Source organism: Alexandromys fortis, unplaced genomic scaffold, assembly GCF_014885135.2.
Source record: "Alexandromys fortis isolate MF-2015 unplaced genomic scaffold, M_Fortis_MF-2015_v1.1 scaffold_92, whole genome shotgun sequence".
NCBI classification, from domain to species: Eukaryota; Metazoa; Chordata; class Mammalia; order Rodentia; family Cricetidae; genus Alexandromys; species Alexandromys fortis.
This window is the reverse complement of record NW_026067972.1, coordinates 1,496,572-1,518,709: the sequence shown is the minus strand read 5'-3', so window position 1 is coordinate 1,518,709 and position 22,138 is coordinate 1,496,572. Positions and strand designations below refer to the sequence as shown.

General features: G+C 42.7%; 1 protein-coding gene and 1 pseudogene across 1 annotated transcript in view; one reads left to right on the top strand and one right to left on the bottom strand.

Moving 5' to 3' along the window:
- The window catches only part of Tmeff1 (transmembrane protein with EGF like and two follistatin like domains 1), an 81,652-nt gene that overhangs the window by 21,786 nt on the left and 37,728 nt on the right, over positions 1 to 22,138 (top strand). Inside the window, exons 3-5 of the mRNA XM_050156077.1 lie at positions 4,214 to 4,343; positions 8,597 to 8,623; positions 11,088 to 11,184. Of these exons, the coding sequence (XP_050012034.1) occupies positions 4,214 to 4,343; positions 8,597 to 8,623; positions 11,088 to 11,184 (254 nt within the window). The remainder of the gene's footprint in view (positions 1 to 4,213; positions 4,344 to 8,596; positions 8,624 to 11,087; positions 11,185 to 22,138) is intronic.
- The window catches only part of LOC126509891 (Golgi-associated plant pathogenesis-related protein 1-like), a 622-nt pseudogene continuing 504 nt past the window's right edge, over positions 22,021 to 22,138 (bottom strand).

The window sequence follows — 22,138 nt, the reverse complement described above, 5'->3', positions numbered from 1 at the left end:
AACCCAAATTACTGGCAGCTTAAAAACAATGACTTGACATGTATATCAGGCATATCTCTCTGCTGTGTAAATATTAACAGTGCTAATCAAATTGTTTGAAAGATTGCTTACAGTTCTGCGTGCTTTCAGTGCTAATACAAGCTTCTGGGGTATGATTTAAGTTCCTTTCACAGAAAGTAGAATTGTACATAGCTGCAAATTTTGTTAGTTGTCTAATAAAAGCCATTATCTTGCTACTTATAAACAAAGCCACCTACTAATTATACACATAGAACAATCATTAATAGTACATCGTACCCTTAAAACTTAGCGTCTCTAGCTTCCCCTTAGTTTTCTTTCTTCCTCGTTGTATTTAGAGTTCTGTCGGCTATCATCCTGTGTTTGTGTCTGGGCTTTTATTTATTTATTTTTGGTTGTTTTGTTTTGTTATATTTTTGAGATAGTGTTTCTCTGTGTAACAGCCCTGGCTGTCCCGGAACTAGCTCTTGTAGACCAGGCTGGTCTTGAACTCACAGAGATCCGCCTGTCTCTGCCTCCCGAGTGCTGGGATTAAAGGCGTGCACCACCACCGCCCAGCCTGTGTCTGTTTTTAATACCTTCCACGGTCTCTCACTAGACCTTTGTATTGAAATTTTCCATAGAAATAGAAACAGCAGGATACATGCACATGAGTTTTTTTGCGGAGTTGGAGAGAGAAACTCGTGAACAGTTAGCTTATTTGATCTAGAGGCTGAGATCCCACAGTGTCAAGGGCTGAAGACTGGGAAATGGAGTGACAGAAGTCCCTGTGTGAAGACTGAAGACCATATCTCGGTACAGCCGGGGGGAAGAGTGTACCCTCCACCACGTTGTTCTGTTTGATTTCTCACCGTATTGGAATGTGCATACCACCTGAGGGAGGGCAGCCTGCTTTACTGGGTTCACTGACTCCAGTGCTAATTTCATTTGTGAGTGCCCTCACAGAGACATCCAGAAATAACTTTAAATCCGGGCACCCCGGGGCCTAGTCAAGCTGCCACATGAAATTAACCCTCGCAGCTATGTTAGTCCTCCTTTTCCTCGCTGCGACAGAATACTCAAAGCGGAACCACGTGGGGGAGAAAGTCTTATTTATTTAGTTAGTCTTTGGAAAGGCTCGTTTTGGTGCACATTGTCAGAGGCTCAGTCCATCGTGGTGTGGCGGAGTGGAGTGGGTGGTCACATCGTGGTGTCCAGGAAATAGAGAGAGGAACCAGTGCCCGTGGGCTTCTTCGTCCCCGTCCCAGGCTCTCAAGTCTCCCCAGTCTGTTGCACGGTGCCACAGTATTCAGGAATGACCTTTCTCCCTAAGGACGTGTGCTTTGCTAAGCTTCACGATATCTACCCATCAAGTTGACAATCGAGGTGGACTCTGGCAGCAACATTTTCTTACTTTATTGTGCTCCAAACAATCCCTGGAACACAGTAGGTGTACGACAAATGCTTGAAAGGATGGAGGTCCAGAGCTGACTAGTGCTTTATCTTCCAGACAGCTGCAAACAGCTGGCAGTAACATCACCATCTTAATAGGGAAGCCTCTTTCCTCAGCAAAGGGTGGCAGATTAGGGGTTAGAAGTAGGATCAGTCTGAATGTTGTAACACTGCCTGGATCCCTTCATTTGTCCACAAGTTTTCTGCGGGGGCTTCCGAGAGAGACCCTAGAAAGCAAGAATGACGAAGGAGCAGCATCTGCTTTCCCATCTCAGGTTCACTCTGAGGTGTGTGCGTGAGACTGATGGCAGGGATGTTAGGGTCCTTGTTCACCATCACCAAGTGACTCGGGTGAGACTTGAGTAGTTTGTGTCTAGTGTCCGGTCACTCTGGAGCAGGTGTGACTCTTCCACTTACCAGCTGTGCTCCTATGCACACACTCAAGGCTTCAAAATGACAGTAACAGCAGCAATGAGGGCCAATAGTTACTGAGAATTTACCGTGCCAGATACAAACGCCTTAGGTAGCTTTCCCTTGCTTAGTCCCCATGAGATTATTTGAGAAGATCTATAGTGTTGCCTTCAGACAGATGGGGAATGTGGTATGGTTTCATATGGGCCTGGGATTTGGGACTTCAGAGCCCTGGCTCTGACATTGTCATGGGCTTCATTTGGTAGGACATTTAAAGCTGCTGTCCAGTGCTTACTGGGTTACTGTTCTATAAATGTTAAGGTTTCCGTTCCTACCAAACTCAGATCTCTTTCTTTATTCCCTTTAAATGAAATTCATAATGTAACCCACATAAACACATGATTAAAGAAATTAATATGGTACAGAATTTTAATATAAAAGAAAAATAAAGGTCATTTATGATATGAATATTTCATAATTTACATGCTTTGGAATGATTATGTTAGAGAAAATATAGTACTCAGGCACTTATGTCTACTTATAATGAAGTCGGATTAAAAATATTCATAAGCAGTTTCATACACAAAGCCCTCCAAATGAAAATTTAATTTTAATAAAAGTTCATGTAAGATTTTGCTGATATTGAACTTGAACATATAGTAAAATCAACTTGGTATTAAGTAAGATATTGTGTTAGTTAGCAGTTGCTGAATTTGCTAATGTGCCGTATTTATGTTTCATACACTGAGACCAACCACTTAAAAAATATTAGTAAGTTTGTTTATTTGCAAAAAATTGAAACGTACATAAAATTAAAAGACATGATATGAAAGTTTATTGACATTTTCTTCTAGAATTTATGCATATTTTTCTGAATTGGACTGAATGTAATGTATTCTTGCTATATTCATTTTATATTATTGTAAAAGTTTGCACTCAGTTTCATTGATCCTTTTTTAAAAAGGGCAAGTTGTACGTGATGGCACATGCCTGTAATCTCTGAATAGAAGGCAGGGGAGAGCTCCTCATTAGCATGGACTCTGTAATGAGTCCCTGTCTCAAGAACCCCCATCTCCCAATTCTCGTTTTCAGTATACAACCCTGATTGCTAATGAATGTCAATTACTTTTATATATTAATTGGCTGTTTATAATTTTTCTGTAAATATTTTGGCTCGTTTTAAAAGAACATTTGCATTACTTTTATTTAAGTAACAATTAATAGCTTGTATCATTTTGTGATACTTTCTCCAAATTTTGAAAATTCATTTACGGTATTTAAAAAATTATTAAAATAACTTTTCGCTGGGCAGTGGTGGTGCACACCTTTAATCCCAGCACTGGGGAGGCAGAGGCAGTCGGGTCTCATTGAGTTTGAGGCCAGCCTTGTCTACAAAGCAAGTCCCAGGGTGGCCAGGACTATTACACAGAAAAATCCTGTATTGAAAAACCAAAAATAATTTTTTTTAAATTATGTGTATGCGTATGTGTCTCTGTGTGGGTATGTGCAAGTGCCCATGGAATCCAGAAGGTATTGGATTGCCTGTAGCTGGAGTTACAGTTGCCAGCTGCCCATGTGGGTACTGGGAGCTGAACTCTGGTTCTCTGTAAGGGCGGAACATGCTCTTAACTCCTGAGCCATTTCTCCAGCCACCACCCCTTCCCCCACACCTTTGTGCTATTATTGACAAGTAGAGTCAGTGTCGTTTTTCAAATCTCATCACCGTTGATCCTCAACCGCCGCCTCATTCCTGCTTTATCCTTCAGGGCTCAGTTTGAATTCTCCTCTCTGAGGAGGTTTACCTTAAACACCCTAGCTTCTTTTAGTACTGGAGGTGGGGCACTGTACCTCCTGTCTGATCTTTTGATTCCAAATCACATGATTGCAAACATGTTTTAGCTTAGCAAGATTATGAGATCTCTGAGAACAGAGATGCTGGTGTATTTTCTTGTGTCTTCCTGTTCCTTCCCTGGGACTCTACTACTAGACGTATTGAGTAAAGGAGTTTTAATGATGAGGTGACGTCACCCAGGCAGCTCTTTATGAACACTGTCACTGTGACTTTCCTCTTAATATTTCTATGGGTTTTCTTATCAAATAATTAAGTATATGGGCTCAGGGTTGTCCAGTTTCATAAGGGTACCTGGAAATTATTTTCATTAGGAACGAGAAAAATCTGTGAGACAGAGGCAGGTCCTCTGCTAAAAATCAAACACAGGGGCAACCTGTGCTAGCAGAACGCCAACAACTCTGCTTTTGTGTTCACGAGTGTGCGCTGCGCCATTAATATTTATGCCGAGTTCTGAGAGTCTATTTCTGTTTTTTTTTTTTTTTTTTTTTTGTTCTTTTGCAGTGCCATACAAATTACATTCCTGTCTGTGGATCAAATGGGGATACTTACCAGAATGAATGTTTTCTCAGGAGGGCTGCGTGTAAGCACCAGAAAGACATAACGGTGGTGGCGCGTGGACCTTGCTACTCCGGTATGTAGACGGTTAGAAATGGGGCTGCCATGTTTTCCAAGGGGAGACTTTAGCCAGCGTTGTTTGGCTCGCATTGCCACAGGGATTGATGCTGATTGAGGGAGTGTTATTCATATTTTATGTTACTGCTGCTTAAGAGGGGTGATTTTTGTATTGGCTGTATGCCTGTTTTGTATGAGGATGTCACATATTCTTTGCTTTAATTTGGAGCTGGGAACTGGCATGGGATAAGTTTTTGTATGTATATATGTATGTATTTATTTATTTATATTTTTGAGATGTTTGTCTTTAGAAAACCTCTATCTATGAGCGTTTCAAATTGTATTTCTTTCCAAATTCTTTTCTCCTTTCTACCCAGCACCCCAAGCCTCCTTATTACTCCCCCCTTTCACCTTTCTGAATTGGTGGTAGTTGGTTCCGGGAGGCCTTCCTGTGCGTTGCTTCCTGGTGTTGGAGGTGGAGGTGGAGGTGCAGGTTAGATACTGGAACTAGAATTACCATGTAGAGGCCAGTGGTAAAGATGGGGACTGATCCTGTCTCCATTTACTTCCTTTTCCGATTATGCTACAGTGTTTAAAGTTCGCCCTCTTAGTAAATGCGAAGGCTTTAGGACCAACTGTAAGTTAGTGGGCATAGTCCCTAACACTGCTCTCCCTGAGGTTACCAGTTTGTTCAAGAAGTTCCCCAATCTGTCCTCTGGTATAATTTTCTAGAAGGACTAATAAAACTCACTAAAAATCATTATAGTTATGATTCATTTCACAGAAAAGATAGACTTAAAATTGGCCAAAGAGCAGATTCTGTGATAGGTCCAAGGATTCATGGATAGCCTTACTTCCTCATGGAGTGTCCACTGGGAAAGCTGAGCTTTGGTGCTGAGTTTTATAGGGGCCTCATTCCATAAGTGGGGTTGATCGGTGGATTATTTGTGTTGTTGAGCTTAGACGCTAGATCAGTGCTTCTCGACCTGTGGGTCGGGACCCCTCTGGCAAACCTCTGCCTCTAAACATATTTTCATTACAATTCATAGCAGTAGCAAAACTGCAGTTTTGAAGCAAATGAAAATTTCATGGTTGGGGGTCACCACAATGTGAGGGACTGCACTAAAGGGGGACACAACATGGGGAAGATTGAGAACCACTGCTCTGCACCCTCTAACACTGTCCGACCCAAAAGCTCCCATTCTAAATTACCCTGCTGAGCTTTCTTTTTCTTTTCCTTTCTTCTGTGTGCATGAGTGTGTAATATATGCACATATGTGTGCAGGTACACACCTCCGTGTGTGGATGTGTGAAAACCAGAGGGAGACATCTGCTATCTTCCCTTGTTTCTATTTTGTTTATGGGTATGAGCGTTCCACCTGCTTGTCTGTAAGTGGACCACGTCTGTGCAGGGCCCTAGAATGTCAGAAGAGGGTGCTGACGCTTTTGGAACCGGAGTTGAGGGTCCTGGGAAGTAAACTCAGGTCCTCTGTAATGGCGGAGTGTTCTTCCAGCTCCTTCATCTTATTTCTTGGAGATAGGGTCACAGCGCATTGGAAACCACTGTTGTATAGTTAGACTGGCTGGCCAGGACGCTCCCAGGAGCTGTTTGCTCTGCCTCCCCAGTACTGGTGTTCCTGGAGCATGGTGCCACATCAGGTTTTTTAAATGCAGATGTTGGGGGTTCAAACGCAGATCCTCAGGCTTGCTCTTGGTCGTGCAGCTGGCCCTCATACTGTGAGATGTGACTTTCCCCCTCTTCAGGTCTGATGTAGAACTTGTTCCTAACAGACACTCCTATCAGATATGCTACAAAGCACTGCCCAGAGACGTAGCTCACATATCAGACTTCTTTGGACAAGGAGAAATTTTTTACTATACACAAAATAATTAGGTGCTGAGAGAAAGTACTGTGTTCTTGGGCTGTCATGTGATCTCCTCAGATACTTCTCTAAGTACATTGCGCTTCACAGGCTTGCTCTAGACATTTTTGGGCATCTTCCTGATGCCATATTAGTCATTTATGAGGAGCATGTGCTTAAGATGCCAAGTATTTGATAGGCAGTGAATGTTAAACAGGAGGTAGAGGGGAGGTTGCAAAGAACACTGAACCAGGAGAAGGCCCCACTTTAAAGTTATCCCAGCCTTTATTTACTGTGTAACCGTGTGCCGGTCACATAGACTCTCTGAACTCCATTCCCTACATCCTTACATGGATGATAGTCTTCTGGGCTTGTTAGGCTTGGGAACACCAAGGCCATGAGGTGCCGTGTTGATGTGGTTTGCTGGCTGGGCCATGTTTTCATGTCATTTGGGCTTGGAAAGTGTCCTCTTCTGTGAGTTAGAAATATTTTCTCTTTTAATTCCTCAGAAAAATTATTTTTTCTGAGGCTTTATGCTTTCTCCTTTGAAGTCTTTCTTCTATGACCTCTCTGGGAAGTGTGTTATGTCGTCTGTGTACTTATGCATGGAACATGCAGCGTTTCATTTATCTGACATACTTACCTACAGCCATACAAGTGCTTTCTTAACCAGAAGGTGATGTGTCCTGTCCAGGGATGCATGACATCATCCAAGGGCTGGGATGGACTCTTGGCCGTGTGTACTACTAATAAAATTCCACAAGGAGAACGCCACTGTGTTACTACAGTAGTCATAGTGTTTAATGTATTTAGGAATTTTTAAAAATATTTATTTATTTATTTATTTATTTATTTATTTATTTATTGTGTATACAGTATTCTTTCTGTATGTATGCCTGAAGACCAGAAGAGGGCACCAGACCTCATTACAGATGGTTGTGAGCCACCATGTGGTTGCTGGCAATTGAACTCAGGACCTTTGGAAGAGTAGGCAATGCTCTTAACTGCTGAGCCATCTCTCCAGCCCTTAGGAATTCTTAATGGCCACACAAGTTGTGAGACTTAATACTTTATAAAATTAGCCATGGCTTGCACAAAGGTTTAGGGTGAGTGTCTCGTGTCTTAGGAGTGCGCCTTATTTATCTCTGTAATCCTGTCGCAGTGCTCAGCACTAACATGTATCCGGTTAATATCTATTAAATGAAAGGGAGAAGGGTCAGTTTTCTTAAGGAAATATGGTTGTAAGTTGGTACAAATTCAGTTCTCATCCTCCTCCTCCTTTTCCGTTCCCACACTTTTCCCCTCTTTCCTTTCAGGAGACATCCTTAAGTGATTGATTAGATCAAAGCCGAACACATTTGAAAACTCTCCGAAATGCACAGAATTTATGTACTATGATGTGTGCTTTCTAGTTCCCCCATTGCTTTCTAGTTCCTTCGTTGCTGCATAGCTTAGGGCTTGGCTACTGCTTGACGGACTCTGGAGGGAACGGACCTGTACTGTTATTCAGTATTATCTTCCATTCTAGAGGCCATTTGAAGAATAGAATTAATTCCCTGGGTCAAGACATCATTTCCCCTGTAGAGTTCTGGCTAAAGTGTCAAAATCTTCATCTGCCATCTCTGTTTTATTTTTAACCGTTCCAGCGCCATGCTGATATGACAGAACCCCCTATTTCACCGTGTGTTATGAACTGGTTTTTTGAGCACTATAAAATAAAATTTTAGGGTTTAGAATGTGACTTAGTGGTAGAGTGATTGCCTAGTGTGTACAAGACCCAGCACTACAAAAAAAATTTAAATTTGTGCATTAATTACATTTTAGATGGATTTCTCTCTGAGATTTATCCTGAATAGATTTCCTGGAGGAAGCTAATTTTATCAGTCCTATGCAGATTCAACCCTGAGGTTCTCCTCGCTAAACCTTAGGGATTTTTCTTTAAAGCCTTTTGGCCTCTGGTCTGCATCCACAAATTTGATTTAAGAAGACTTTTGGAGCCAGGCTCAGCTTTTATCTTTCTAATAAAAGCAGTTTGTTCAGTATTTCTCTCCAGCCCTAACAAAATTAAAATTTCCCTTTTCCTTTTAAATGAGTTGGATAGTCGTTTCTCTTTAGCTGTTCCTAGTATTTTTCAGTCATGGTGCATGGGATCTGAGTGGTTCCTGGATGTACTGGCTTCAGAGATAGAAGATATGTACTTAGTCTATAAGGAATACTGATGGTTGTGTGTCTAGGTTACCTACTCAGGAGAGCCTAAAGTAGGCTTGAAAATAAACTTAACTCTTAGAAATTTGAGAAAAGGAATGTCACGAATGTCATGGTTTTACTTTTGATAAGAAATGTTACTATCTGAAAAGATGAAGTTTCTGGGAGAGATGTTTACATTTGCTGTTTTTTTTTTCCCCCTCAGATAACGGCTCTGGATCTGGAGAAGGAGGTGAGTTTCACATGCTTTGCTATTGGAGACGGTTTCATTTTGTAGCGCAGGCTGGTTTGGAATTCACTTTGTAGTGCGGCTTTCACCTTGAACTCACACCGGTCCTCCTGTCTCAGCCTCTGAAGTGCTTGCACCCCAGGTGTGATCCTCTAAGCTCAGCTCAGATACTTCTTAACGGTCTTTGTTTTCCTTTGATTTTTCTTAACTCTAAGATACAATTCATACATATAGGACTCACTCATTTGAAGTTCGGAGCTCTAGGACTTAGTGTGTGTTGAGTTAGGGATGCTTTGCCACCAACAACCTTACAGGAAGCCCTGCCCCCTGGCCACCACGCCTGCCTTGGCTCTCCCTCTTAACCATAGACAGTCTTGGCTCTGTGCAATCCCCACTGAAGGATCGTTGTCAGACTAAAGGGAACCCATCATAGTTCCCGTTAAACTGAGGTGACACAAGCTGACTTCTGTACAAAATTGTCCACACAAGTGATTTTTATCATGCAACATTGTTCAGATCTTTTTTATTCTTTGCTTCCAATTTTTTGTTACTGATAAGGATGTGTGTGTGTGTTTAGAATAACAGGGTCAAAAGTTCCAGATAAGTTGTGCCCAGATAAGGGAAACCCTGCAGGACAACTTTGGTGGAATTAAGAATTAAATTTAAACCTTTAAAACTTTCTGTATCTCAAATAAAAGCATCTCTGGTGTTTAACAACGTCATATTTGGTAATAGCATTAAAGGGCCAGAACTGAGGATGACTAATCGTCATCGTTTAAGGAGGCTGTAAATATTACTATCTATTCTATGCAAAGTAATATTTGAGGTACCCCGAGGATATGTTAAAAGAACACTCCTCGGGAAAATTCAGTTCAAATACAAACCATGGTTATGATCCTAACCATAGGAAACCTTGTGCTAGGCCACTCCTTCCCCTGTCTTTGATAGGATCCTAAAGTTTCCGAGTTGGAAGGAACTTTGAAGGACTGTAGAGAATGGAACGTTTATGGGGAGGAATTCAAGGATGGGAGTTGCAGCCAGAAGGAAAATGATAAAAGCAGCGAACAATAGGATTTGATTTAAATGGATGTGTTTAAGCAGGAGCTTTGTAATCATGTGTGAAAGCTAACTTCATGAATTTTAGATCTGTGAGCAAGAAAGGATTTTTAAGAGATCATGTGGCCTGCTCCCCGTGGTCCTTGTTCCATTAAGAGACTCAGATGCTCCCAGGATTTACTAATATCCTACGGCCCTGACTGTCTTGCTGAGAAGGGAGGTTGTTCTCAGCCCTCAAGGGAGCGTTGCCCCGGAAAGGCTTAGTGGTTTGCTCAGCCTTTCCCAATGTCTTGATGGTTCCGAGGCCTCAAAGTTATAAACTATGGCGATCATTGCAATCTGTTTCGGTATTCATTTGCGTTTGAGGAGTGTTTCCAATCAGAGAGCAGGCAGATGGTATACATGGGAAGGTTAGGTGTTACCTGTGGACTTGGGTTTTGATCAGTTCTTCACTGACTGGCACCCTGCTGTAGAATTCTGTGACATACCAAGTCTCGCGAGCATACCTTCCTCACTGCTGACTCCTGGCCCTCTTTGAGAGAGCTGCAAAGATCCACTCTAGTTGAGGCCCACATATACAGGATGCTCTTGTTTGGGGGATGTGAGTCCTTTGGGGGTTAGCGACAAGTGCTCCTTTTGTTGCTGGGAAAGAGACTCACAGATTTCCGCATCTATTTGTGCCAGGTGGGCCAAGTAGAGACGGGGGAAGGGCTTCATAAGGGTGCACCCTTCCATATTCAAAATTGGAGACAAATATTTCTGTTAACTCTGGAGTTAGCTTTTATGTGTTTAGAATGTTGGGCATGGAGCAAATGTGAGGGAAAGGTGACGGTTAAGTTCTAAGTGTGGTCCAGCATGTCTGGACCTCAGCTTATACAGGCTTCTTTAGGAAGGGTAGCACAAGCTGGATTTTTGCTCATTTTGTTTTCTCCTTCTCAGTGTTATAGTAATTCTTTAGAAATGTAGTTTATTGGTTTTGTTTTGTTTTGTTTTTGTTTTTTCGAGACAGGGTTTCTCTGTGGCTTTGGAGCCTGTCCTGGAACTAGCTCTGTAGACCAGGCTGGTCTCGAACTCACAGAGATCCGCCTGTCTCTGCCTCCCGAGTGCTGGGATTAAAGGCGTGCGCCACCATCGCCCGGCCCAGAAATGTAGTTTATTAAACCTCCTGTATTGTTCCGCACACACAGCCCAAGAGGTTATTTAACAAAGAGCACTGTGGCGTGGAATATGTCATTCAGTAGTAGCAGCAGTCTGTGGCTCCCACTTGGAGGACTTTTTAGAAGTGATCCTCTCCAGAAGCTTGGGTGCGTTTCCCTTTAGAACAAGATAATGGCTCCTGAAAACTTGAAGCCGATCTGCAAAGGATCCATCCCAACTTTGGGTTGAAAGTTTAACTTTTCTGTTTAAACAGAGGAGGAAGGCTCCGGAGCAGAGGCTCCCAGGAAACATTCCAAGTGTGGACCGTGCAAGTACAAAGCTGAGTGTGACGAGGATGCGGAAAACGTTGGGTGAGTCGTAGCGGATGGGACGAAATGCTTTTCAGAGTACTCCTTGGCGTGAAGCTACTGGAGGTTCCGCGCATGCGTCCTCGCATTTCAGCCTGTTAACGCGAGTCTGACTCTTTTTTAAGTTGATGTAGTACAATGACTGTTTAAATAAGTTATGTATCGGAATGAGAATTCATTTATAGTTTTTTGAGTTTTATCTGTGTTCTTTAAAAATAATTTTGTTTATATTAATATCGATGCAGTCATCAAAACTCGTTTTGAATCGTCCTATCCCACTCTCGTTAGTATCTGTACCGAACAGCTTCTGTTTGGTCTCTTGCAGTTTTTATGCAAAAACTTAATCATCTGTTTCAGTGCACTGAGAATAAGAAAAAATTGCGAAAATTTAGCTGTATTATTAACTATTTTGTATCATTGAAATTTACTCTTATAAATCTCATTTTTACAGTTCATGTTTTTCTTTTTTTAAATATTTATTTATTTGTTACATATACAATATTCTGTCCGTGTGTATGTCTGCATTCCAGAAGAGGGCACCAGACCTCATTACAGATGGTTGTGAGCCACCATGTGGTTGCTGGGAATTGAACTCAGGACCTTTGGAAGAGCAGGCAGTACTCTTAACTGCTGAGCCATCTCTCCAGCCCCCAGTTCATGTTTTTCTTATCCATGTTCAGCCCTCACCAAGGTGTGACTTTAGTGGCTCACAGACTCATCCAGTTCCCTCCCCGTTCCCTGTGAGGAGTGTTCATGAGTAGACTAGTAATAACACCGGCATTTATCAGGTTCAAGTTTGAATTCCTGTCATCAATGTCTGGGAAGTCTCACTCTTCAGTTTTCCTATGGTGCTTAATTTGTGCATATCTGATTTTCAGAGCTTTGCTGTTGGCTTCAGGGCTTGACAGCGAGGTGTATTCTTCTTCCTGTCCTCCGTTTGCTCCAGTGTGTATCCAGCAACACCCACTTTTACAGAGATTATCTCTTTTGTACACATTTTTGGTTTCAGGTCCTATGTTTTATTCAGCGCCGACATGTTTTTCATCAGAACAGTGTATTAATTAGCATAACGCCCAGAGTGAGTTTATGAGTCAAGGCCATTCCATTTTCAGTGTTTGGGTGGCATTTAGTAAAATTAAATGCTTGGTAGTTTACCGTATGTGTATATGATAAACAGATTGAGGAAAGTGACTTCATAAATCTTAATGTGTTGTTTTTGCACACTATGTCCATCACAGTGATGTGATGTGGGAGAATCTTTTTTTTTTAATTCAAAGTAGACAGTGACCCATAGGACGAGAGAGAAATGATATCTACTTCCAGAATATAAATAATGCACTGTCTTTCTTCTGATGTTACTAATGATAAGGCCTGATGACAGCAGTGTGTGTGTGCATGGGAGCGTGTGCACGTGTGCATGCACGCACGTGTGTGTGTGCACGCGCGTGCACGTACGTGTATGCGTGTGTAATTACTCCTTTCATTACTTGTCCTTAGGACAGTTTTATAATAGTGTTCATAGACTGCATAGCTTCCCATGATTGATTGGCTGCTGTATTGGTCTGTTTTTATTCCCTTAACAATACTTCTCCCTTCAGCCCTGTTTTATACATTTCTCAGCTGTCATTTTTTTTCATGCTTAAATAGAAAGAGATAGAAGATTTGAAACGGATACAGATTCCATTTAGTCTCAAAAGTGGCTCCAAATAAGACATCTGAATACCCACCTTTGTGTGACTGCCTCCCCAGAAGATGCAGCACGTTCCCCATATGAGAAAATTAGTTTTGTGTGTGTCTTTTTATCTGCAAGTTTTGTAGCCACTGTTTTTTTGTTTTTGTTTTTGTTTTTTTTCCAGAGACCAGCTCTGTGTATCGGGAAGTGGGGCACCAACCAGGGAGGGGCTTACCCGCAGGCAGAGGAACATATGGACTGAGATGAATAGCCAAGACCAGTCAGGGAAATGATGGGACCCTAGGAAAACATTGAGGACATGATTGACACCTCTGTCCAGAAAATGTGTGGTGAAGCTAAAGTACTTGATGCTACTCTAGATAGGCAACAAAAGGGAATTTATTTATAGGCTACTCTTTTATCTATAAACTACTACTGATTGTGGGTATAACAATGTTGAATTTTCCTAATTTTCTTTTAAATGGGCTTTGATTCTAAGAAAACTATCTGTGGGGGTCTTTAAGATTCTTCAAGGCAGCAACAGAGAGCTTCTGGTACAGGACCCAACAACATGTAGAAATATGATAGTAGTTAATAGCTTTGTGTTTAAAAAAAATATATTCCTTTAAATTATGTGAATATGGGTGCAATGAGAGCAGGTTCCTGCAGAAGCCATCTGTTCTCCCTCTGTTATTTACCACTCTTAATTTACTTGGGGGGTAGGAAAGGCTCAGTGGGTAAGGTGGTTTTCTTTGCAAGCCTAAGGACATGAGTTTGAATCCCCAGCACCCATGTAAACAATCTGGGCATGGCTGCATGCGTTGAATTGGGGGCTTTCTTCTGAGTTGGGTATGGCCTTGGAGCAACTAAGTAAGTAACTGGAGGTTTATCCTGATCCTCATGCAGGAGGCAGAGAGAGTGGAGGAGGAGAGAGACTGGGCCTGGCTTTCAAAGCCCACCCCCAGAGACACAACCCCCTCCAACAAGGCCACACCTCCTAGTTCTTCCTCAATAATCCATCAATTGGGAACCTAGCATACAAATATCGGGCCTATGGGAGCCATTTTCATTCAGACCACCACACCCTCCTTGCTTAAGATGTCTTGTCAGGCATTTGCTGTAGCAGCGAGCAAAGTAACTGATCCTGTGGTGGTCCACAAATTGACCTCATAATCCAGGGCTTCTCTGACGTGCGGTTAGAAAGATAATGCTCTCAAACATAGCTATCATAGCTAGAGATCTTGCATAGTTTTAGATATGGGTATCCATTAAAATGTTTTATCTCTTCTCACTTAATATCTTTCCTGCCAGAAGAAGTGCTGCATAATCTATCTAGTTTCTTACACTGAAGGTTCTTTCTATTGTTAATAGATACATTTTGGGGGGGGGGCAAGAAACAAGCCTGGGAAGAAGGAATAGTGGTACTGTGGAAATTAATCTTCTGCTCTTAAGAGAAATAGCTATGTTTTTAACTTCAGCTGCTTCGATGGATATTTAGTTAATTACACTGTATAGTTTCCTCCTTCCCTTTTCAATTTCTTCCTTTAAAATTACATTTTATTATTTCATTTTTGCTCATGTATGTGTGTATATCTGCATGTGTGTTATGTATGTGTGGATGCCTTCTGAGGACACGAGGGTGTTGGATGTTGCCTGCTGTGGGTAGTCTTGTCCTCTGACAGAGCAGCAACGCTCTTAACCACAACTCATTTTTCCAGCCACGCCCTACTCCTTTTAAAGTCTGTGTTTTTGTGTGAGATGTGTGTTTATGTTTGCATGCCATGACCCACGTGGAGGTCAGAGAGAGGACAGCTCTGGGTATCACCTCCGCCTTGTTTGAGACAGGGGCTCCTGTGGGTTTGTTGTTTCTCTGTGACTGCAAGTGCCAGCTACCTGGCCTTTGAACTTCTAGAATTCCCCTGTCTCTGCCTCTCATCTCATGGAACACTGAGATTACAGACCTCTGCTTGTCGTTCTGAGGTTCTGGGGATTAGAACTAGGTTCTCACGCTTGCTTGTCAAGCTCTTTACCCACTGAACCGTGACCCAGCCTCCTCCTTCCCACTTCAAATTCCCGAGTGTTAGGATTACAGGCACGTGCTGCCGTGTCTGACTTTCCTTGTTTTCTCGAGTAGAATATCTACATTTTAACACTTTCTTGAAGTTTCTTACCTAATCTTCCCACGAGCTTTTCTGGCAATGGGAAGTCAAGGAAGTACTGTCCTGATTTTACAGGGGAGGGTGAGCCCAGCAGCCGCAGAAGCAGAGCACAGGCCCGTGACAAAGAACGTACCCAGTGTGCTGTATGTCTGTAAGACCGGCATGTTCTTAGAGCCTTCTGGTTGGCAGGTTCACTGTTATACTTGAAAAGCCGTTCTGCTTTGTGTTTTGTGTTCTTATCTTTGTTTTTAAAGTAATTATTTTGGAGGGGAAATGGGAGAGAGCTCAGTTGGTACTTGATGTATTAGTGTGTGGACCTGAGTTTGATCCCAACACTTGAAAATATGGGTATGGTGGTGCATACTTGTAATCTTTCCCTGTAGAGGTGGAGATGTGCAGGTAGATACCTGGCCTCACTGGTCAGCCATTCTAGATCTATCTGTGAGCTCTAGTTCCCAGGAAGAGACTGTCTCAACAAGGTGGATGGTTCCTGAGGAACAACACCTGAAGCTGAACTATGGCCTCCACATGCACAAGCACACATGTGTTTGTGCACCTGTAAACAGACGCACCTTCACACATGAACACACACACACACACATACACACACACAGACTCTTTCTGAGTCGGGGGGTAGTTCAGTTGGTAGAGTGCTTGCCTAAGCCAGGGTTCAGTCCTCCAGTCCCCTGCACTTCATAATAAGGAGGAATGTGCCTGCAATCCCAGCACTTAGGAAGAAATGGAATCATAAGGATCTGAAGTTCAGGGTCCTTCTCAGTCACACAGTGAATTTGAGGCCAGCCTGGGTAACATGAAACTCTGCCTTAAAAACAAAACGGTCAACCAACCAACTAAACCAACCCAAAAAGCAAAGCAGAAAGTTTTCTTCTCTTCTGTCAGGTTGCTAAGTGTTGCGTATGGGTACCGCCGCCAGTGTGTCTTGTCGGTGAACTCGACTGACGTTTGCGTCGCTGCCTCCTCCACAGGAAACAAAACACATGTGAATAGCATCTAGTGTAGGAATGACTTCATGCCAAATGAGCTCCTGCTGTTTCTTCCCAGCAGCCTTTGTGATCTCTCTTGCGTGCCCCTCCTTTCTTGCTCGCTTGCTGGCTATTTTCAGTCATTTATAATTTAAGTTACTGGGGAAGAGATGGCTCGGCCTCAGCAATTAAGAGCACTTGCTGATCTTCCTGGCACCCAGGTTGGGTAGTTCCCCACCATCTATAATTCTAGTGCTAGGGAAATCCATCTCCCTCTTCTGGCATCTGTAGGAATCTGCCCTCATCTGCACATACCTAGACACAGGCACACACACAAGTACAGATAACTTAAAAATAAAAATTATCCAAATTTAATAACCTTTGAGGTCCTTTTCCCCTCTTCCTGAGGCGGACTGGTTTTCCTGGGGTGAAGTGAGCTTTGCCTGGGTTTTGGTGGCTGTGTTCGTCATCACTTAACTTTGGAATTTGTATGTGGAGGTATATGGGTAAGGTCCCAAGAACAGCAGCTCCCTCGTGAGGTTTAGTACATAGTGCAGCAGTTGGGAAGTGTGGGGACCTCTTAGATGGCCGCCTCAGTCTTAAAGCTTGCAAGCAGCATGCCTGTTGCAGCATTCTGTTTCTAAACTGCGTGCTCTTAGTATTATTCTCCCACCTGTCTCCCTTTCCTCGGTGGCTTATCTAATTTGTCCAAGGCTTCGGGTATTGCTGCAAGACAGCTACCGGCCATTCCTCTGAACAGTGTGGTTACTAACGATAGGACTCCTTCCCTTCAGTGCCTTTATGTACCTGACCCAAATCCCTGCCCAGGAATGGTCTGAGGCATTCGAATGTAGACTCCCCATGCATGAAACCAGTACAGGTGAGCTATCAAAGTCCCCAAATGCTCTCTTTGAGCTTCGTGTGCTGAGCTTTATGGAAATGGTCTCTGCTCTTCTGCCTATTTCATGCAGTCTGCTCTGGGGCTGCTGATTCCATTTTACCCCTGTGTGACATAAGTATCTGAGAGCCACTTAGAGAACTGTACAGGTGTGTGGCGTGGCAGACAGCATCGATAGATAGCAGCTTAATCCGCCTGCTGGACATCTTGGCGTGCTGCCAGTTTCTGTTGTGGCAGATTTCGGGGCAATGTTACAGTGTGAATGCTCCCCTTCTAGCTACAGTGGAATCTTCCCCTTGGCGAAAAAAGGGTGATGCTACGCAATTCCTTTCTGAAAGCTTTATGTATTTTTCATAGTTTTCTTCTTTTCTACTCTATTTCCACGTAGAAATGACAGTGAGTGCTGTCATTTGGCATTGCCTGATTCTGGACATAGTAGACTTAAAGGTAATTTAAGGGAATCACAAGGCCTCCATCCCCCACCCCCATCTAGCTGAGCAGCCTCTGGCAGTTGATGGCTGGGGGCGGGGGGAGGGAGAAGTGGCGAATTTTCTTCAGAGGTGTAGCCTTTGGTAAGTTGCCTATGATGCAGTAATAACCCCACACCCATGCTAATGTAAGCAACCCTGATTACACTCAGTGGGTCCTTAAGAAAAAGACAGGACAGTGGGATGGACCCTTCTTCAGAAAAAGGGCTCCAGAGGGAATGAGAGGGAGCGTTAAGAGAGGATAAGGGGACGTAAGAGAGGACAAGGGGACGAATATGATAAATGACATCGGATACATGAATGAAATGGTCAGAGAATAAAAGTCAATTAGTTTAATGAATTTGTACTGTTATTCCTTAGATTACAATAGAAAAATAATTTTAACTTCTTTCTCTGCTGGTAATAGGAAACAGATACTATTCAGTGGCAGTTTATGCAAAGTGTGATCCGGATGCTAGCAAGGACAGGTTCTTTTCTAGAAATAACTCCTAACAGCCGCCATTAAAGGTTTCTCTGGATAGATTTGCCTTTAAGGCACAGGGCTTCCTGTCCCACAGCCTCTTGTCTTCTGAATGATCTTTCATAGTGTCTCTGGAGACTTTTCTTCCTTTACTTTGTTCCTGGTATTCTTTGTCTGGAGTCCCGTACCTGGTTTTCTATTTTAAGTCATATTCCTTCTGGGTTGAGATGTGGCGTGAATTAGGTAGAATGTCACCACCTCTTCTTGGAAGCATTTTCCATGGTCTTTATGAGTTCTTTCTTGGTCTTGAAGAACAACACTGTGTGACACCATGTTTATATTGTGGGACCACTGGTTGTGAGGTCCTTGGGACCTGGCACTCTGCTCTAAGGTTATTGCTAAGATAAGACTTCATGACCAAAACTACTTATAAAAGAAAACATCATTTGGGGCTTACAGTTTCAGTGGGTTAGTCCGTGACCATCGTGGCTGGTGGCATGGCAGCAGGCAGCCACGGCCCTGGAGCAGCACATCGTGAGACACAACCACGAGGCAGAGAGAGAGAGAAGAGAACTAACTGGGAATGGTGTGGGTTTTGAAACCTCAGAGCCTACCCCCCAGTGACACCCCTCCTCTGATAAGGCCACGCCTCCTAACCTTGCCAAACAACTGGGGACCAAGCATTCTAATGTATGAGCCTGTGGGGGCCATTCTCATTCACAGCACCATGGGTTGGGAACACGGGTTGGGAATTTAAGGATGGTCGGTCCTTCGTTGTTTGTTAAGTTGATAGCAGTGCTCAGTGGTTTGGAGCAGTTATTCACTTAGAGCTGCCTGTGAGGATTTAACGTATTGAGTTTGTGGCAGGTTTGATTAGGTGTTTGTTAAATCTAAATCAGCTCACCTGAACTAGTTGAAGTCGGTGTTTTCCTAACTGCTAACTACACTACATTGAGATGAAACGGTCCTTTCTGTGCGGAGTTGGAGGGAAGAATGAAAAGGGTTAGATGTGTTTGAGTGATAGTAACAATGATGTCTTTCAAGCGTGCGTAGCATTTGGAATATTTCAAAGGGTTCCCCCCCCCCCTCACATCTTATTTGATTCTGTCAGCAGTGTAAAGGAGGTATTGTTCCAATTTTAAAGGCTGGAAGCTGCAATTTGCCAAAATCTTAGCCCTAAATCATAGAAGTCATTTTATTTAGTCATTTATTTACTTATGTATGCATGCATTTATGCCTTTGAAATTCATAGTGTTAAAAATTGCAAAGCTTTGAAGGGCTGCACAGAATAAGATCTCTTCCCTTCCCGTGCTCCCAGTCACTCAGTTGTCTTCAATCACTGTGATTGGTTTTTGTTTAATCTTCCAGGGGTGTTCTATGCATGTGCGGGCAGATCCGCACACATCCATTTTCTTTCATAAAGTCATTGCCGTGTGCTATAGCGCATTCTGTACCTCACTCAGAAATTTTATTGTAATATCTACAGCACGCCCGTTTAGGGAACTCCTGTGTGCCTGTGTATAAAATAAAATATTGCCAGCGCTGTCATGCCAGTCACCAGGGAATAAATGGTCAGTAGTGTTAACCGTAAAGTTTGCAGAATAGGAACCACCGAGAGCCTCTGCATCAGAGCCTGGTTTTTGGCTTTGTGGAGTTTATGACTTTGCTTCTTATGACGTTAAGGAAGTGGAGTATATTGTTGAAGCTCTCTTCAGCTGAGATATCTGAAAGGATTCAAATTTAAAACAATTTGGAAAAAAAAAAAGATTTGTTGGGTCTGGAGAGATGACTCAGCAGTTAAGAGCACTTACTGCTCTTCCAGAGGACCTGGGTTCAATTCCCAGCACCCACATAGTAGCTCATGCCTATCTCTAACTCCTGTTCCAAGGAATCTGATGCCCTCATACAGACATCCATGCAGGCAAAATTCCAGTGTACATAACATAAAAATAAATTATTAAAAAAGATTTATTTAACTTTATGTATATAAGTGTTTGCTTCATATATGTATGTGTGCCGTGTGTGTGCCTCCTCATGCCAGAAAAGGGCATCAGATGCCCTGGAACTAGAGTTAGAGACAGATGTGAGCCACCATGAAAGTGATGGGAACCAAACCTAGATGCTCTTAAAGAGCATCCCCTGCTCTTAACCGCTGCTAAGACCCTCTGACAGGATTCTCTCTCTCTCTCTCTCTCTCTCTCTCTCTCTCTCTCTCTCACACACACACACACACACACACACACACACACATACATAGAGCTTGCTTATTTTGAAATACTCTCAAAATATATATAAAATACTTTTTTGGGGTAAACAACTGATTTAGTTTTTTATGATTATAGTATTGTCTCTCTTTGGGGGTAGGGAATCAAACTTGATAGTTAATACATTTTTAAAAAGTTACTAATTTCATCTTGTTTTACAAACTTAAAACCGTAAGTTGTTTCTAAAGGCTTTATCATTTAAGTGTTGTCCTCTGAATTATTTTTTAACTATTTTTCATTTTTAATGATGAATCTTGTTTTTTTAAATTTTTTTTATTTATTTTGAGTGTACACACACACACACACACATCACCCCATTGGGCGTATGTGGACAATTTACAGGAGTTGGCTCTTTTTACTGTGTCCTGGGATTGACCTCAGGCTCTCAAGCTTTTCATCATGCACTTTTACCTATTTAATATTTTTTGTGGCCCCATTATATTTTCTTTTGATTACTTTTAAAGATTTTTTCATTTATGTATATGTGTTTATGTGTCTGTATGTTCAGGTACTTGCAGAGGCCTGACGAGGGTTTTGGATCCCTCCAACCCCCGAAGCTGGAGTTTCAGGTGGTTGTGAGCCACTGTGTAGGTGCTAGGAACCAACTCTGGTTTTCTTCAGCAAATGCTCTTAACCACTGGGCCATCTCTTCAGACCCTTTAAAAAATTATTTAAGCTTGGTGGTGGTGGTGGTGCACACCTTTAATCCCAGCACTCAGGAGGCAGAGGCAGGTGGATTTCTGAGTTCGAGACCAGCCTGGTCTACAAGAGCTAGTTCCAGGATAAGCTCCAAAGCTACAGAGAAACCCTGTCTCGAAAAACCAAAAAAAAAAAAAATTATTATTATTTTTATTTTTTGTATGTGTATTGATGTACCAGCTGTCTGTGAAGGCCAGAAGGATGTTGGATCCCATGGAAATGGTGTTAGATAGTTGTGAGTCCCAATGCAGGTGATAAGAACCAAACCTGGGTCTCTCTGTAAGAGCAGCAAGTGCTCTTAATCAGTGTACTCTGTCCCCACCCCTGCTCCAGCCTCTTTTGATAGATTAAAGAGGATGTTTTATTTATATATGTGTGTCTGTCTGTATGCCTACAGAGGGCACAATAAGAGTGATGTGGGTACTGGGCTCTGAACTCTGGTCCTAAGGAAGAACAGTAAGCTTTCCCAAAGGCTGAGCCTTCTCTCCAGCCCTCAACTTTTCCCCTTTCTTTTCCGTCTTCCTGTGTCGCTCGTTCTCCATTCAGCCTGTTTTCCTGACATGAGCCTTTGCAGAGAACCAACTTTTGACTGTGTTGATCTCTTTTGTTGTAACTTTGCCTTTATTTCTCATATATGGAGAAATAAAAATAGGCATGCCTCCCTTGTACCAGGCACCAGTGCTCACTGGTTCTCTGGCATCGTATTTTATGTCTCTCGCTCTTCACATTTAAAAGGGAGGCTTAATACTCTTCAGAATCTACCGAAAAGGAGATTACAGTGCAGGATGATCCCATAAAATGACCTCGCTTCCCAGCATGGCAAATATTCAGAATATACAGAGTCCTAACATGGATATTAGAAGTAAGAAGGATACAAAAAAAGACTGCATAAAAGCTAACAGCAAAAAGATGTCGGAATTGATCTCACCCAAATCTAAGTAACTGTGGTCTAGGTAACCCTCGGGATAAACGCTTTGGATGTCCATCCTTTAACCGGGATGAGCTCATGCCCAGCCGCCTATAGTGTGTGCACAGTACGCCCACAGGGGCAGACCCTCGGCTGGCTCTTCGTTGTTCTGTGGGCACTTCGTATGTGTGTCCCCAGCTTCTCATGACATCTGGTGAGCTACTTAGAGGTGGGACATTTTCTTTGAAGAAGCCCTGGTTGATGGCACTGACTACTGGAAAGTATCTTGCCACCGCAAAGGAGGAGCCATCACTTACAGACAACTTCCCCACACTTATCTTCTTTGAATTCTTTCATACCCTGACTGTGAAGTGTCCAGTCCCTGAGGTGAAGCTAGGCTGCTGGATGTCTTTTTTTTTTTTTTTTT